Source organism: Gambusia affinis, linkage group LG13, assembly GCF_019740435.1.
Source record: "Gambusia affinis linkage group LG13, SWU_Gaff_1.0, whole genome shotgun sequence".
Lineage (NCBI taxonomy): Eukaryota > Metazoa > Chordata > Actinopteri > Cyprinodontiformes > Poeciliidae > Gambusia > Gambusia affinis.
In genome coordinates this window covers 14,643,447-14,663,141 of record NC_057880.1, presented here as the reverse complement: position 1 = coordinate 14,663,141, position 19,695 = coordinate 14,643,447, and the positions used below count along the sequence as shown (strand labels likewise).

The window sequence follows — 19,695 nt, the reverse complement described above, 5'->3', positions numbered from 1 at the left end:
AGCCTCCATTAAGGCCATATGCAGGTATCGTATGCTTCAAAGACAATCTCACACATCCACAGTTGTGAGTCATTAGGCTGTTATCCCAGGATTTTGGGCTTAAATCAAAGTCAAAAAACAACAGACCAGGTGACTTAGGGTAGAGAGCATGAGACTAAAACTATAATGATTTTATTTCAAGAAACATTTTGAGGAAATTAGAATTATGTGGGATTATTATACCAACTGAAAATAAGTCATTGATTAAAAAAAAAAAGACCAAATCAGCGCTGGGAGGTTAAACAGACAGCAGTTAAATGAAAAATATATTATTGAATTTAAGTTGGAACTCGAGAAGGAAAACAGATTAAAAACACACTGGAATAACTGAAATGGATTATGCCAGGATCGAAAAGGATTGCCTCGGTATATTTGAATTGAACTTTCTCCGTACGTATCCTGAGATTACTTTTGTTGTCAGTTGGTGCTGCAAAAATAATCTGAACTGAACTTTATTTAACCTTGTGAATGGATATGTACTGGGAACATTTCCGTGTAATACCATTAAAGCCCCAACAGAAGACAATTGATAGAGAGCAGAAGGGAAAAACGGAGAATCTAGATGTGTATTTACATGTTTTGTGGAGCGCTACTCACCCAGCCTGCTGGCTCAGCACAACCGATGGTCTTAAAACTGAATTAATCTAATGCAACTTTGTAAAGGGTCTGTGTTTAGCACCTTATAAAAACTGCTTATAAAATTCCAATATTCCTGACTCCTCAGCTCTACGCCTTTTAGACCACTGCACAAAATAATTACCTTTTATTGTCGGAATCTGAAATCACATCATTAGGGGTAAATAAGTAGCTGTTTTTAAATAAATAGAAACAAAGAAAAAGGCAAATTTCAACCTGGCTCTGAGTCCACCCTCGCCGTGGGGTTGGAGTAGGTACTGATGGACGGTCCTGTTCCGTAACGTCCCTGCTAGCTTGATTTTCTTCCTCGACCGATGTAGATTGATGATGTAGATTGTAATGGAGCCTCTCATGTAGTTAGGACTGATCCCACAAAAGATAAAGCACAGTATTACTTTGATTTAGCACTGAAATGCCTCTTGGCATGAAAATAAAACATACTCCTCTTCACATCTGCTACTGAGCATTTTCTATATTACAATGCCGTTATGAATTAGGCTTTCTATTAGTAATGATAAATACAAAGAGAGGGAAGTCTTTGATACTTCTATGACAAAATGATAGATTAAAAGCACACCTCATTCATCTCATCTCGATCAAAAAACTTTCAGAAAATGTAGAAAGAAAGGTAAAGTATGTTTAACAGGTGAAGAGGAAACCAGATATTTACATACACCATATTAAAGGACACATTACCTTGTTTTCTCACTGTCTGACATCAAATCAAACTAAACCTTTTCTGGCTTTGGTCAGTTAGTGAATTATGTCTATGAGATAAATGACATATATTTATATTGTTTTATTAGTTTTCTTACATTTTATTACGTTTCTTATATTTTTAGTATATATAAGTGTTTGTGCAGAATTCGGCACATTTCTCCTGACAGATCTGGTAGTTTGCAGGCCAACTTGCTCAAACACAACTTTTCTGCTCTGCCCACAAGTTTTCTATGGGACTGAGATCAGCATTCGTTTTGTTATTTATAAAAACTTGGTAACTAATATGATGGCACACTATGGATTATCTGTCATTTGACAGAAAAATTTGTGCTCAAGATTGAATTTCAAGGCTGATGACACAACGTTGTCATCCTCATACTTCAGTGATGATAATAGTGGCTATTATTGTTTACAAACTGTAATCTGAGTTTGAGTTGTTGACCAAAAATATGTGTTTTGCTTCCATTTCACTCCAAAGCTGCTAATCAACCTACCAGAAGCTACAAAGCCACGACATCATCATCAGGGATTCCTCAAATAGTTAAAACACATAGTTGAGTTAACATTTGTAAACTTCTGACTTTCAAGAAAGTATTGAAAAAGATCTCTAAAATATTGTCTCTGTCATAATAAAGACCTTGAACAAACAAAAATGATTTTCTATCTGATCTAAAGACGAAAGACAAGAAGGATAAATTGCCCTGATTTTGTGTCAAACTGCAAAAACAGAAAAAGAAAAAAAGAATAGTTAAGTCTTGTTACACAGTGTAAGTGAATATCTGGTTTCCACTCTACATTTTGCATTCCCTTCATTTATTTTGATATCTTTAACATTTCAGTACAATAATGTATAATCAGTTTGTACAGTATCTAATATAAAAACCTGCTTTTGTCTGGTTCTGGGTCAAATGGAGGCTGCTCTAACAAAAAGGACAACAATTCTTGAGTTACACAGACAACACTGTTTAAGTCCTGCTCTAGGGACACAATTTGATAGGAATATTAGCTAAAGGTAAATAACTAAGCGAGACAGATAAAACAAACATGATAAAATCTTATGAGGGCCCAGATATGACAAAGACAACACAGCTGTAGTGAATACCACATGTCAGCCGTGGTGTTCAGGGTCAAGGCTAAATAGTCTGGTGGTTACAACCCTTCCCTAAAAGAAAAAAAAAATCTCATATCCTTACAGCAGACTTGTTTTTGACTTAATGTTTATCTTTCTTTTGGGCACAGAGCGAACCATTTATTTCATCACCCTGCAAGACAGCAAGCATTCAATATATTTACCAGAAGACAGAAAAAAAAAAAAAAAAGACTGGGAACTCAGCGTGTCTGGCTCTGGGTTAAAGTCTTAAAGTCTCATTTCTAAGAAACATGGAGCAGGGCAGCGAGTGATGGACCCAATGGTTAGATGGAGAAATTGATAATGATCTCTTAGGCCCAAGCGTTGAGGAACCAAACCAGAAACATAAACTCATTTTCTGTTTGATGTCTGTGCGTCAGTAGAAAGACGAAAAAAGACGAAAAAATATGCCACACAAACCACTAAAGGGAGGTAAAAGGGCAGGAGAAGTCAAACATCTATGCTTAAGAAACTTTTCAATCCACTCACTGGCTGGACACATTTACAGTACAGCCAAACCACCAAGACAACGAGGGTTTCTCCACATGCTGACTGTGTACAACCTCAAAGTGGCAGAACTATTGGAAGCTAAAGTGGTTTTGCATGTGAACGGGAGAGTTTTCAGTCCTAAATGTTTGGCCACGAGTAAACGAGTCTTGAACTTGTGCACATAACATCATTCTACTCCCAAACTAATTGAAAACTGTCAAAACCGCCTGCACTTGTAATCATCCTTCTATCTGAGTAATTGTAACCTATTTCTACCTGAGATGTTCCAAACTCTAAGTGAACTATGTCTAGAGTAAGGCCGTAGAGTAAGTCTAGCCTGGTGCTGACAGCCTCTGGCCTGGGTTAGACGATAACCTTGAACAGGCCATGGCCACTCTTCATCTCCTCCCAGCACAGACGGCCTTATTGTCCCTCCCCCCAACCCCTTCAAATATCCCCCTCCAGCCAATCCGAGACGGGATGAAGGCTTAACACACCTTTCAGCGGCTCTTTGACGACAGGGAGACAGAACCCACACACCTGATAAGTGATACCCGTTAAGTTTTATAGGCTCTGAGCTGTGAAAGAGCTGGTGTCCACGAACTGCTTATTTATGGGACGCCAAATGGGCGAAAAGGAGATTTTGTTCTTCCCCACCAGACAATAAGCCTCGGGTATTTGCACAGTGACATTGGGGGTTGTTTTAACTGCAAAAGTCTGCATTGTTCTAAAGCTTCAAGGACATTCCCAACGCATTGCTGTATTTTTGCAAAAGGTTACAGTCTTAGAATTAAAACAAACAAACAAAAAAAAAGCTGTCAGGCCATGATGCAAAGGAATTCTGGTACATACTTGTAGTAGCTCGTACAGTGGGCATAAATACGTAGCTTGTCCCGAATGACTCGCCCTGGTTGGGGCTTCCTCTGGAGTCCAGCTACCCGGACAGCTAAAACCCTCGGACCAACCAGACGCTTGAAGACCAACGAAAACCAGTAGTCCTGTAGGAGCCAGGCCAGTAAGACACAAAGAGAAGCACACAATTAACTTTATTTTGCAAAAAATTATTTTAGAAACACAAGTATGAATCCACCAACAACCATACAGCACTTTTAAAAACATAAAGCTGTCTTACTGGAATCTTTTATTTGTCAGCTTTGAGTTAACTAGATTGAAAGCTCATTTTCATTGAAAAGCTTATCTGCTTTTTTTTTTTTTTTTTTTTTTTAATTTTAGAACATGTAATGGGTCTTCAGAGTTTCTTGCATGCATATGTTGCATCAGATCACAGTAAGTTCTGTTTCTTTATTTTAGTAGAGATGCACAGAGAAACCAGTTGGTGACTAGAATCAAACAACTTTCAGCTTGACTCACCTCTAGTTGTCAAAAATGTATAAATTTAATACTTTTCCAAACATTGAAAAGTGCTTGACTAGGCACAGTAATGAAAAAAATGTTGATTAAGGTAATTAATGTTCTCTAAATGATAAATGCTGATTTTCTAATGCCAGAGGAGTTGACCATGCTAGTCGTGCTAATCACAAGTAAATAACACTAAAGCTAGTTTAAGCTCTATAATTATTTTAGTTTATTTTAAAACTAAATATAACAATATAAATATTTTCTAATTATATTATTATTTAAAATAATTAGAGACCAATCACAACAAATGGCCTCAAAGAATGTTTGAATTCAGCTCTTTTATTGTAGTTTTTAAAGACAAATTTAAATCAGATAAATCAGTATCGGCCAGGCAAAGCTTTACCAAATCTGAAGAACTCTGATTGGCAGATCTTTATACTGTGATTTTATGTGCAAATGAGCTGCTACTGCTGAACTCTGGTTCACGAAAAATAAAAAAATGTTGCCTTAACTTCCAGGTTACCAGGAAATTCTAGCGATCACGTAGAAAGGTTTGGTTTTGAAAAGTGACAATGAATACTTCATTTGAAAAGCATCTACATGTGAAAACATGAGTCAACATGAAAAGTAAAGCCAAACCAACAGCCTTAAATACCACATTTTTACAAACTATTGTGGTGCATCATAAATTGCTGTTTCGCGTTATCCTTAATAAGAAGTTCACCATACTGTGTCTCACTCTACAGACTACACAGACTCAACACCTCTTCAAGAGATTCAGAACAACATGTGCTCCTCAGGAAGTTCCCATGCAATCCTGCATATGGCAACATTTAAGGGCTTCTTTTTTCCACGCAGACTTTAACTTAATTTGCTGCCAAGGCATCGAAGAAGCAGAGCACAGTATAGAGCGGGATATTGTTGACAGTGGCCAGAGGGACTGATAGATGAATACTCGGTCAGAGCTACGATCTATCGTAATTACATCATGCATAATGGAGACTTTCTGCTTTCGTTTTATTTTCAAAATTTATGGACAACAACAAAAATAAATAACAGCCGCAGATTGAATAATTTTTATTACACGGCTGCTCTTAATTGCCAGACAAAACAGTAATAGATTTAACATGATTAAGATATTGTTGTGAGAAATATTTTCCATGCTGAATCTTTATTTTGCCTGTTTGGCTGTTTTCTTGTCAAACTGCCTGCCGTCTCCCAGTCTTCCCCAGACTCTCCCGTCGTAGACAGACAGAAAGACAAACATTAAGCACAGGAGCAGCCAGGACAAAGCAATCCAGTCAAAACACAATTTTAAAAAAGCTGAGAGAAAGCAATGTGGGCACAGCCAAAGCTGGAACAAAAGCTCTACACAAGAAAAGCCTTACTGCAGATACCAACGTGATATCAGCTGAAGGCGTGAACATGATGTCAATCATTAAGTAAAAGTTGTTGCACTTTGTATTGCTAAGCTTGGTGAGGTAGGAGAAAGTCTATCTTAATTTAATAAGTAAAAGAAAGACAGATTATTTCAGAGCCATGTGGGCATTTAATATCAGACTTTGTAATGTTTTAGATTCTCCTTTCATTAAATAATACCGTTGTTCTAAAATAGATTTAAAAAAAAAATGCATTCACAATCATTTTAGACATTTTAAATTAAAATTAGATAGGCATACTTTTATAAAGGCCAACTATATTCCTTCACCTCCTTGCTTTCGACTGTAGAGTAAATATTGTTTCCTCTTTTCATACAGGAGCAATATGTTCTTCAATACAGCAGATGGCTGCTCCTTAAGGAATATATCTTAGATCATCATCACTCTGCAAAAAGACCTTACCACCCACCTCTGGAGACAGATAGCCAGGCCACGAGGAGGAAAAACAACAAAGAAAACAGGAAAAAGGGAGTTTGATTGAGACAGAGTGAGGTGAACAAGAAAAGAGGAAGAGAGAGAGAGTGGGGAGGAAAGTGTGGAAAAAAGATGAAGGTGTTCAGTCCTTTAATGGGCTGGGGGCTCTGAGTAGAATCTACCAATGCTGGAGTCATCCTATAGGGGAAGGGGCTAAGTCATAAATTTTCCACACAGAGGACAGGTTGGCCCTGCAGTGAATTCTCTCAGCAGGTAGGCTTGCACAGCCATCAGACATCCAGCAATGTTAAAAGCATTGTGATCCTAGCGGGAGCTCAACATTCCCAGAAAAATAATGGAAACAAGAAGCAAAGCAAAATGAGGCCATCTTGATTGATTGGTACATCTTAGTTAGAGGAAAGCAAGCAGACTCCTGCTTGAGCTATCAAACATATGTCAAATTTAACAGATACCAAAATACCATCTGCAATTTTAAAGGGATTTTTGGTATTGCCAATAAAGATTTTAAGGACTAAAGCACAAAAACAGTTGACAAAGACTGTCAATCCATTAGATTTTTTAATCACTGTTTAAACTAAGATTTAAAGACAATATTATATTTTGTATAGATTAAATATAGATTAGTTTTATCCTAAGATGTAAAAATGACTCATTTTAAAGTGGTGTCCCCAAAAATCAAAGATGTCTGCCATAGATATTTAGTTTATTTTTCTTCCTGCATGGCCAAACCATAGTAAAACTTGCCTCAGCTCCACACAGTGTTGCAGGCTGTTTGACTAACTCCCTGCATATCAGAGTCTCATGTTCCAGATCTCTCAGCGGCCGCCTGTCCCACACAGAGAGGCACAGTTATGATGAAGGTAGAGGGGAGCGCTGACACTGTCCTGAGCTCCTGATAAAGGGCTTAGGTTACATGGCATTTTGCCCCCGCGTCTGACCACTCATCGCCACTAAACGCCTTTCATCTCAGCTAATAGCTCCCACGGGAAAGAGCCAGAGGTGCTACCAAAGTACTGGGATTTGCCCAGAAACATTTCAGAGAACTACTGGGATCAGCTTGGTCAGCTCCTGTTGTTGTGATGAAAGGCCAAACAGTGCGCATTATGTTTAATCCTTGTGTAGCTGAAACAAACTTACAGGTAAAGGGTTAAAGTTCTGATCCACAAGATGTGTGTATCCATAGTCAAAGAACGAGTGCCGCAAAACCACATCAATGCCCTGCATAGCAGCCACACCCAGCGAGTTCATCCACCTGGAATGGACGGAAATTACAGGAATATTAGGAAGTGAGTTGGAAAGTAAAATACACTAAGTAAAAATAAAATAAAATATAAATATTACTTTTTTTGTATCATGCCACTTACAGGAAGCTTGCGGCATACGTCTCAGAGAGATTGTTGGTGCCACCGGCCCACGCTGGTCCAAGTCCACCCAGCCACACCTTCTTCCCTGGAGTGTGTGTGTTAACAACCTGTAAAGAGCCGACAAAATGCAGGTGAACACAACAAAGGTTTTGGATGGAGGTCTTGCTGTGAAATCACAAAGCATCTATAGTTATCTGAAAAAGGAGTTAACCATGTTCTGAGTAAAAGAACAAGTTAAAGTTAAATAAGAGACACTTGTAAAAACGAATCACAGGTGGAATAAAACCAAGTAACTTTTACTTTAATGTACGTTAATAAGACTGTGAAACATTTTGACTTAATAATATTCGTAATGAAGAATGTTCGCATGAAATGAAGCACAAAAATGACTTGTATGTATACTCCTTCTCAATCTGTCTTTATGTGATGAAGACTGGCAAAAAGGGAAGACAAATGGCTTATACCAGGAGCTTCCCAGTATAATCACTGTAAAGATCATTCTATTCTATTCTATTCTATTCTATTCTATTCTATTCTATTCTATTCTATTCTATTCTATTCTATTCTATTCTATTAAGCCAAGGAACGTAATTTATCCTTCCGGCTCTTAGATAGTGAAATGTGGTCCAGGTTGAGATCCATATTGGAAACAACATTCTGTTATGAATGTTGGTGCTGGGAATGGTTGCTTCATTTCCCTCAGGCTCTGAGCTGTTTCTCTTTAGTAAATCAGCACATTTGGCATAGAGGCTCATGTTGACCATAACGTTTCCAAAGAAATAGAAGAGGTGTTTTATAAATAAATTGAATTATCTTTTCATATCCTCTACTCGACGTGGTCTGCAAATCTAATTTACAGAAATTAAAAGTTGACTAAAGAAAATATTCATGAATATTTGAAACAAACAAAAAATAAATTTTGCATAAAATGCAAAAAAACACAAGATTAATAAAATAAAATATAGATGTATAATCTTGAAGTCCGTCACAGAATTTTACACTACATATACAGAGAAAATGTAATCCACAATAATTCTTTAGGATTTTAAAGGAAACATCAGTACCTTGGTGACTTTAGCAATCTGTTCTGTCAGTGTGTCCAAAAGACGAGTTTTTAGGAAGTCCTCTGCTTTTTTCACTCTGCCATCCATGAAATAACTGGACAAGAAACAGAAAAAACATGATCAAAGAAACACACTTAGAAATTAATGAATCAACTACAGGATTATTTTTACAACTCTAATAACTATTTAAAATGGTTCTGGTATCAATCCTCTTCATTTCCACAATTATCATACCAAATTTAGTTAAATAATTTTATATCATGTAAAGGAAAATGATCAAATTTTCAGCTTTTGGATTATAAACATTTATTCCGAAAAATTCAAATCATCTTTGCAAAAATGTTTATAATATATTTAACAACAAGAAGGACAAATTGCTTGGTATTGTGATTTGGCAGAGCTGGCCCATTGTTGCCTCAGGCCTTGTGCAGAATTTAATGTGCTGAAATGTGCTATACAAAAATAAACTTGATTGATTGATTATTTAATGACTAGCAACAAATAATGACTGTTAGCTTAATTTTCACAATGAATATTTTTTGGGTCAACACATTCAGACAATATATACATTCACAGTGTGTTACATAAGTGTCACAATCAATAAATAACAGATGGACATACATATACATTCATATGTATTTGTCTGATAATTCAAATACAATTAAGATAAATGCAATTAGCTATGAATTTTCCACCAAGAGACAAGAAATAAATAAATAAATATATACCTTAGGATGAATAGAATGTTAACAACAATAACATCTGACTGGTTAACCGGCACTTAAAATAAATGACATTAGTCATTTTTGACCCACCCACTGAAATTTTGCTTTATTTATTTCTAATTTGAATGACATACTGATAAATTTAAGAAATTCTTTTATAATTTAATTATATTTAAAATTATCGCTTTTGCTCCTAAAAAGTATAGTGTCCATTATTGAGTATGGACAGCACTGTTAAAGTCAGGCGAGTGGTGTATAATCCAATTTATCACGACTGTATAAATTATTTTGTAATAATAATGCACAGAAACCATTGAAACATCAATAAAATGCTGAAATAACAAAATCATATCTTAATTTTCAATATTTTCAATAACAATTGGTGAATTGAATTCAGAAAATTTATTTTGTAATATTGTTTAAATTAACATATACATATACAAAAACACATATCTTATTGATTTATGTATTGAATTGTGGCTGTTCTTGTCCACAATTTTAAGCGTACTGCAGGTTACCCGGCACAGCAGGGGGCATGAGGGCTGCAACATTATCTGCTTATTCCTCTAGCTGGCTCTTCATGTTTGGTGTAGTGTGGCATTAAAAACAAATTTCACAAGGTTGACCAGTGACGTTCTAACTGCACAAACTACACAACTTCACAGATGCAGCACTTTAAAATCTAATCTAAGAAGTCTCATTTTCATTGGCCTAAAGTTGTTATGGTAACATGTCAGTTAACTTCACTGCTATAAACAGACACTGACATAACTGACACGGTCAATTTTGCTGCAGCACTTTGACAGTCCAGCTCCGTGCCAAAACGCTGGACTGCATCTGCAGAGGAACTGGAAGTGCTGGATTTTTGCTGAATGAACAATGCGGAATAACATCTGCAGTGATCTCGTATGCAAACAGATAAAGACATAAGAAAAAAGGACAATGAAGAATGATGTTAAAAGACCATGATGAGAGTGGATTTTGTTGATAGTTAGAGTCAAAGATCTGTGTAAGATTTCCCTGCGGGCAGACCAAAAGCTATTCCAAAATCTCTTTCAAAAGTTCAGGGAAAGAAAATAAGAGAGCAGTACGCTCAGTCTGTGGTTCGTATTTCAGATACCATAAAGATACACCAGCACATACAATGCCTAGCAAATGCATTAAACTTTTTTCACATTGTGTAACATTACAGCTTCTCATCAAAGCATTATGCTGGGATTCTATAGACCAACACATAGGAGTGGATAAGTAGTAGAAGTAAAGAAAAAGCAGTATGGTTTTCAACGTTTTTCACAAAAATGTTACAAGTGTGCAGTGGATTTTCACTAAATTAAATTTACTTTGGCAACCTTAAATAGATTCCAATGTACATGCTTTTACAAGTCAAGAGAATTATTAAGTCTGCTTATTTTTATTTTTATTCAAACAATCCAACAAAAATGGAAAAAGCTTGGCTAAACTAAACTTCCTGTCAAGAAGTGTCTCTTTACCTAAAAAGACAGATCTGGGAAGTATTAATCAAGAAGCCTGTGGTAACTCTGGAGGAGTTGCAAAGACCCACAGGTCGGGTGGAGACTCCTGCATCACTCCAAGGTTAAGCAGCTTTTTTTCTATTTCAATACATAAGCTTTTTCTTTCCTACATAAATATTCACAACTCTGTTGATCTATTATATCAAATTTGAATGAATACAGTCACACTGTTTGGTGAAATATGACAGAATGTGAAAATTTGACTTTGAAGAGCAATGGGAATTTGTCATAGAATATATTTCTAATTGTCTTTTTCATCTGTCCAATTCACCAAAGTCAAAGTGTGTTTCAATTTTTGTTTATACGTTAAAAGTATTTACTGAATACAAATTAGAAAAACATCACTGTTAAGAGGATGTGATTTACATAAATTTACGGAAACATATTGCAAGCAAATAGATCAGCTCATTTCAGCTGTACTACAAGCTACAAGTATAATACTTTAATTCTTTTCCCCAAAAATAATTTAATTAGGGTCTGGGAAACTATTTCAACCTAAATGCCAAAGTAAAAAAGACAACAAGACAATAAAATCTTGTCAAATATCTACAAAACCTCTCATGGAAAATCTGTGGAAATGACAAACAGGTGAGTGAAAGTAATTTGAACAGAGCTGCATTTAGTTCATGCAGGGTGAGGCAGTGTTGCAATCTGAGCTTATACTCATTGAAATTTTCCTCATAGCAGTGGAAAGGCCCCAAGCTCCTGGCCTCAAACTGTAAACAATGCAGGGATTAAGTCATACCAGTTATTTGGCTATCCTTTCATCTTTCCAGAGCGCTCACAATAATTCTTCAGGCCAGATCACAGAGAAAAAAAAAATTAAATTCCCATCATACATGTGAACAAAGCGGAAAAAAAAAGTGACTGGTTTTTAAAATTTCAAGATGACATGTTTTAGCTTAACACTTATGGTTGTTAGTAAATTGCTTTAAAAAGAGGATATAAAACATCTGACTTGGTGTTTTAACCAGAAATGACAAAATCATTGCTGGTTTATTGAGTTTGGCAGTGGAAGGAGAACCAAAGACACATCCTTTGTTTCTGCAGCATTTAGAAAGATCCTCGTGTGGTGCTACTCTATTGGTTGGTATTCACTAAAATGTAACAGTGAACACCACTGTATCTGGATGTTTACAGACAAAGATCCACCTGGTCAGCTTGCTTTACACAACTCTCTCCAAAGTGCCATCAAAGGTGGATCACTGACAATCCAGTGCTGTCCTAAAACACAAATATGGCACAGGAACAGATATGAGGCAATCAAACAAGGACGGAAAAAAATAGAGCCAAAATGGAAACGTAGTTGAAGCCAGACATCCTCTTATAATGTATAAAAAGAAAAAAAAAATCTCACTGTCTTAAATTAAATCAGGCTGAACCTTTCTTTTATTGGATCAGCTGGAAGTGTTTTTATAACAGTTTCTTATTTTTACTTTCTTTGAAGAACTATTATGTATGCAAATGAACACAACAACAAAAAACATTGAGTTTTGCAGATATGTCAAGTGACTGGGTATAATAATAATTATTTTATTTGCAGGGAAAATGGGAAAGCTTGGAAGCCTGAGAACATCATCCTAACTGTGAAGTACAGGGACGGCAGCACCATGTTGTGTGAGGTTTGAAAGACTGGCACACTTTAAGATATGTGGCAATGGAAAAGAAGATGGTGTGGAAATATTGAATCAGCATCTCAAAGAATCAGCCAATGAGTCAAAGCACAAGTACAAATGGATCTTACAAACATTGACTCAAATCATACAGCCAAATTAGTTGCAAAGTGGTTTAAAGATAAAGTCAATGTTTCTCTCTGTCGATGTTTTTCTCTGATTTGTGCTCAAAGCTGAAATGAAGTATATAAAACTACTAGTAGTAGTTAAACAGGCACAGGCACCAAATTTGTATAGTTGTAAAGATTGTTTTGTTCCAATGTGATGTTAGAACACCCTCCATGTCAGATAATAAATGCTTTACAAGGAAGCAATTTTTTGAGCTGTAATTAATTACTATATATATGCAAAATTTGTCATCCATCATATATTTCAGTGATTTTTATTGTATGTTGTGTGTTTTCAATGGTGGAGCTCAGGAAGAGTAGCTGGCTTTAAAGATCAGCTAATGGGGAACCTAAACAATAAACAACCAACAAGCAGAGCAAAGAAACTCTAACTACCTTCTGTGGTGAAGCGATCACTCAATTAGGTGACTTGAACAATCATGAACAATCTACTTGCAAGACATGTTGTGTCAAGAAATATCCACCTGATGTGACTAGGAAGGCAGATATGCAGAGAGGAGGACGTGTTCTCTTGTGTACCACTGTGCAGCTGAGGCTTATTACCAGCTAATGAATCATCACCCAACAACAAAAGGATATATTATCCCCCAAAGGAACACCACCAAGAAATGTACAGCCCCTCTGTGTGAGCTAGAAAGCCACAACTCTTTACCATCTCTTTAATAGTGCATCTGCAATAAAAAGCGAAAGCTCTCTAAGATGCAGCATGTCTACAAGAAGTAAAGCAACTCAAGGCTTTTTTGTGTCCTTTTTTTAAAACTTTAATCCACAGCAAACAGTAAAAGTGATTATTTTTAGTGATTCATTTCAATCCACTTCAATTGAATATATTTTTTATAGCACCAATTTACAACAATCTCATTTCAAAGCGCTTTACTTAACAATAGGATCCAATTCGCATTCAGAAACATGTAATTTGAGCAGTGATTCACGTGACAAACAAAAGAAGTACTACATGTTTAAGGCTAAGGTCCATTTTAGTACACCTCTTGTTAAGGTAAGGTTCAACAGTGGGATGGTTGCTTCATACAGATGTTTCTGCTGCTAAAAATCACAGCTGGAACAGTTAGGCTAACATTATGTGCTTTGCTCAGGGGCGTCTAAACAGCGACTCTCCTGCAAAAGGGTAAATTTGTCTCCTTTGCTTTACTCACTCATATTTTCACAGCTAGCTGCCAGATCTAACACTTTCGGCTGTTGGAAATCTCTCACCATGAAGCAACCCCTGTAGGTAAGAGAGATGAGTGTATATATGCTTGGAGGGCCTGGGTGTAGTTAAGTGTTTGATTGAAGTATATGCTAGTCTAAAACCACAAATGTCAACCTCATGGCACTGTTGGAGGAAAAGTAATGGAACCAACACTAGGATTCAACCTCTGGGGAGTGTACGTGTTTGTAAAAAGCTTCATGGCAATCTATCATGTAGCTGCTGAGGTTTGTCAGCGTGGACCGAGGGGACAGCCCAACACTGCTGCTTTTAGGGTAATACAAATACCACTGCTGAAGAAGTGTTATTTCAAATATCTAAACTTCCAGGTTCAATTCCCAAACGTGTCAGCAGTTTGGAATGGACAAAAACTGCTTACCAGACAGTGAGCAAACAAGCAACGAAGAACAAAATATTCACTGCAAAAGTTTTCATTCCCTTTAACCTTTTTTTTTTTTTTTTTTTTTTTTTTTTACATGCTGTCATGTTACACACACAAACACAAATACATTGTGGTATTTCATGTGATAGACCAACAAAAACTAAGGGATATTCAGGACTGTTTTGAAAAAATATTAGATGCACCAAAATTACATAAAATGAAACCAAGTCACAATTTAATCTCAGTGTAAAAGCAACTATTTTAAAGGGGAGTGAAGTTTTTTTGAGAACATTAGATAAGCCAAATCATGAACTCCAAAGAACACTACAGAGAGGGATAAAGTTGAGGAGAGTTTGAAGCAGTTACGGTACGAAACAGAATCCCAAGTGGTGGAAATCTCCCTAAATTGTCTTTAATCTATCATCATAAAATGGAAAGAGTGTATGGTCCAACTGTATAGCACTTAAAGTCACAATCCTGGCAAAAAAAGACTTATTCTGAAGGATTATAAACACATTTTAAAGACACTGGAGAAAGCATTAATGGATAACTATTATTGCTTCAAATTTTTCAGCTGCAGATCTTTTTTGTCCACAGGGAAAGGGAATCTGAGTAGAGTTTATAGAAATATGGGTGGAGATAAAATTACTTTAAAATCATTTAAACCCACTGTATATTTAAATTTAAAGTTATTTTTATTTGACAGTGTTTGTCTCTGAATAAAAAACAGACTAGCATCTCAGGAAAGATAAAAAAACAACCCAACTATATAAATGGTGTTTCATTTCTGAAACACTATAACAAGAATTATACTGTATCTCAAAAGACGTACACAGAGGAGGGTTGAATACTTGAGAACATATGAGTTTTTATAACTGCAAACAATGTTGAAAAAAGGGATCATTTATGTAACAACTTGGTTGAATCCATTAAGTTGCAATAAAAAGAGATTAAATTTTGTGGTTGTAACATGAAAAATGTGGAAAAAGCTGATTGAAACAATGATTGCTTTAATTGCATTTATTGCAAAGCAATAAATGGCCGCACCCTTTTATTGCTTCCATAAATATGTTCTTATTTTTAAACTGGTGTGAGCAAATAATACAAAAAAAAAGACAGAATTAAGTAGATGTTTTCTTCTCCAGGTTAGTTAATTGTGTCACAGTTCTTGTAAAATCTGGTCTAGGATTGTTGAAAGATTATAATAAGCAAACATTCTGGTCTATGTGGTGATTCCCACTTTTTTCCAACCCAGCATGTCTCTTTTTAATGAAGTGCAGCAGGAGGGGTTATTCATTCAGTGTTTTTCCTCACCCTGGCATGCTAAAATCTTTCTAGGTCGTCTGAAAAAGATTTTGCAATTTAAAAACAGAAAACCTCCACTTCTTGACTTGCTCAGCAATGAACTTATGACAAAGTTGCAAATCTGCTTTATTTTTACCATCACTGGCTCTAGAAAAAAAGTTCACAGAACTGTTTTCTGATAACATCAATCCAAGTAAACAGGAAAATACAGGCCAACTTAACAGAGAAAAATTTAAAGGAAAATTCTAAAATTTCCTCCTTCCAAGATTCTCAAATATCTAAATACATACAGAATAACCTTCAAAGACAAAATAATTTGTGTTGTTTTATAATCTTGAGGTACGACATCGCCTACAAAGTAACATTTTCTCTGTCTTTAAATCCTGGCTGAACGCGCTACTGTTCAAATTGTAACTGTATTTTTATTTTTGTGAGGTGACATTATGTGTCCTCAAAGCACCTTTTAAATAAAATATATAATAATCATTATTATTGTTGTAAATACTTAAACTGCTTCAAACAAGGACGTTGCCATGGTTATTGTTTCACGTGTTGGCAGATTTCTGTGCATGTATACAAACTTACATATGTATTCATGGGTTAGGATTTATAAAGGAAAACTGTGCAGCCACGTGCGTGTGCACGGCTTTATGAATTAGATTTTTTTTGTGCGTCACACTCTTCTAAATTTTTCCATACCCCAAGTTTAAGTGTGAAAACTGCCCACTCTAATCTGCTTCTCCAGAGAACTAACACTTAGTTTTTATGTTAGTTTAATCTGGAACAAACTTCCATAAAACTGCAAAACTGCTGAAACACAGAGTTTCTGTAAATCATGGCTGAAACTAATTCGTTTAGAGTTACCTCCGAAAAGAAACTGAAATGTCATAAAGTTTAATCTGCTTTTCAACCTGACAATGTTTTCTGTTACTTTCCCCTCTATTTTTTGTATTTTTTGCTTGTTTGTTTTATTTTCCTTCTGATCATATGAAGTGCTTTGAATTGCTTTGCTGCTGAAAATGCACCATGGAGATAAAATTGCCCTGTTTCATCACTAAGAGCATAAATAACACTTCCGGGTAAACTCTCAAGTGAAGATGAACAAATCCAACTCTTTATCTAGTCGAGACCATATTGACTACTGAGTTTCTCTACTATATCCAATTAAAAAGAACTTCAGACAGCTGCAATGGCATAAAACCTGAGCTGTAGACATGTTAATGTGGTCGATTTTTGTTAGGTTGGCTTCTTTTATAGAGGTCAGAGTTTCTGTCACGCAGCCTGGTTGGACTGGAATCTGGACCTTGAGTGTGAAACGGGCTAATAGACAAAGGGAATGACCCAAAGCATATGGTTTGATTTTAACCTTGTGGGTGGTGATTTTCCAAGTCTTACTGACAGCCCCTCCACCTTCCATTTCTTACAACTTTTACTAATTAGACTTGACCTTCACCTTCATGACTGCTCACAGTCACTTTTGGTTTGGCTGAGCACAAGGTGAATGTGTCTTTTTCAAGAAATATTACAAATGTCTTCAGGTAGAGGCAAGTATTATCTGGTAGAAAATGCTTGAAAAGATTTGTCATACTAATGGCAGGTGGAATTCTTTTGCAAAATTGTTCTTAATTTTTCTTAATTGTTCATAGTGGCACTTTAAAATACTTAATGTTGCAATATTTGACTTGTTGTTCTTTCCTTGAGAAGACTCCAGCTAACTTTTCTTTCTTTTTGTTCATGTTTTCATTCATTGAATAGAAAATAGAGATAAAAAGGGTAAAATACCTACTGTTGCCACGTAACAGCATCTATAATTGAGCTGGCATTCTTCATGAACCTGAAATTTAGAAAACAAACAGTTACATAATATTTTATCTCTTATAATAACAGATATAGCATGTATCAATATAAAATGTATTAAACATTTGTACACTACATTAAACTGTAACCAGCTAGACTTGTGGATGAAATAATGTGTGATATAATACTACATCATGCAATATAGTTCACAAATTGGGCTAACATTAATCAAAAATGTTTATTTTTAACCTGCATAGAAAATAAGTGCTTGTTAAAAATATTCTAATAACAAGCCAAACAATGTTTTATTTTAATAATGAATGTAAAAATTAGGTTTTAGAATAAGCACACACATTTTTTAATTGGTTATTTAACATAGAAAAACTACTCTTTATTTAAATCAAAGACAATTGATCCAAAACTACTATCTACTACTGTGATATAATAGTTTCAGATGTCTATGTCTGAAACTATAACAGAACTATGATTGAAATTTGGATATACATATATTCAGTGATTAAAATAAAACACACACACATTCACATTGGGTGTACTAATGTTAATTCACTATGCATTTTCTCTAATCTAAAAAAACAGTACAAATTTTATGAGCTGCAGAGTTTGTGAATCCTCCTGAACACGTATTTGACTAACTCTTAATCAGCAATGGTTTCCCACATTTTAATTGCATTGTTTCTTTGCATGAACTTGACTTTTGAGCACAATGAAGCTAAAGTTCAACATCTGTTTTGAAATCAACAGATTTAAGAGAGAGCCTCAATTGCAGCTCTCCAAGTGGAAAAAACAGCTGGCTTTATGCAAAAAGTCTTTATGGTCAAAGGAGACAAAGGCTGAGCTGTTTGGTCACAGGGACATCAATACCAACCAATATAATTGCTCAAGTGAAGGGCAAACACATAAAGACCACAACAAAACTGGTTTCCTTTTCTCCTTAGAACTCAAAACAATCAGTTAATTCATGCTCTTGATCATGTTGAAATCTGAAAAAAATAATTTGCTATTAGTAATAAAAGCCTTTTTAATAGTTTTATAGCCAGATGAGTAACTTATTTGGCAAAGAGATTTAGACACACCTTTAAAACTTGCAGTTCCAGTTTGAGGTTTACAGCGACTTTTCATGGACATTATTAATCTTATATCAGGGTTCAAGTTAAGCCAACTTCTGTTTTCCTTCAGCGTGCGTCTTAGGGTAGATTAATAAGGTTGAACTCACAACAGAAATAAGATCTTTTAAAATGTTTAAATATATTGTGAACCATTTCTACTTCTTTGAAATACTTATCCTGCAAACTAACATAAACAAAGCTCCTCCTGCTATCTGCCTTACTCCATCTGATGTTTTACATCTGTGCGTGTTTTCACCTGATCCAAATCGCTCCATATTTGGGGCTTGAAAACACACCAGACATACCTTGAAACGTGTCTCCAAACACCTTGTCACAAAAACACAACTTTCACCGCTGTGTCTTGTTTAGTCTTGCAGATCTGATATTTGGACTGTCGAGTCGTTCAGAATCAAATTAATCTTATTTGCTAAAAGCAGGAGAGTGCACGGGATGTCAAACACTACAGCTGCCCGCCTCGTAACAGTGTCAACCAGACAAGAAATGTCGCTTGTTAAATATGACACCAGTGACCCACAAATACTCCAGCTCTCTGTTCTTCATCTCATCCTACAATTAACATGCACGTTTGGATTGTTGCTCAATAATTTGCTCAAACATTAGAGAGAAAACACATGTAAAGCATACAGGAGCATACATCTTTTAGACTGTGGCATAGTTAGGCTATTATGAAGCTCTTAATGCTTTCTATAATGTGAGAAACCCGAGTACAAGGAAGGTAGAAACTCGCGTAACTACTTTTGTAACATTATGTTTTCTGTTTTTTATCAAAATGTGTGCTCTAAGAACAGTTATAGATAGTGTCTTCCTGAGAAATACAGAGACATAAAAGTATCAGTGAACCTTCACAAGTGTGTGTTTTTTTGTTTTTATTACCCTCTTCATAACAGGCTTTAAAACATTACTTATCAATACTGCTATGGAAAATGGTCTGTAATGTGTGTTGAGGCAGGCAGAAGAGCTTTTTCCTAAATGTCCTTTAGTGCAAAAATACATCTGAATAGTTGAAGGTACGTTTTTCTGTATTTAACTTCACTTTAGCATCGTCATATGCTCTTGTCTTCATCATTTTGAGAAGTGGATGAGTGTTGTATCATATTTAGACCCCAAGGAAACGGGGATTCATA

At 35.7% G+C, this 19,695-nt stretch overlaps 1 protein-coding gene across 1 annotated transcript in view; it reads right to left on the bottom strand.

The window, feature by feature from the left end:
* The window catches only part of hpse2 (heparanase 2), a 64,208-nt gene that overhangs the window by 3,624 nt on the left and 40,889 nt on the right, over positions 1-19,695 (bottom strand). Inside the window, exons 6-11 of the mRNA XM_044136201.1 lie at positions 17,413-17,460; positions 8,675-8,768; positions 7,611-7,717; positions 7,384-7,498; positions 3,866-4,011; positions 892-1,038 (exon numbers count right to left, since the gene is read on the bottom strand). Of these exons, the coding sequence (XP_043992136.1) occupies positions 892-1,038; positions 3,866-4,011; positions 7,384-7,498; positions 7,611-7,717; positions 8,675-8,768; positions 17,413-17,460 (657 nt within the window). The remainder of the gene's footprint in view (positions 1-891; positions 1,039-3,865; positions 4,012-7,383; positions 7,499-7,610; positions 7,718-8,674; positions 8,769-17,412; positions 17,461-19,695) is intronic.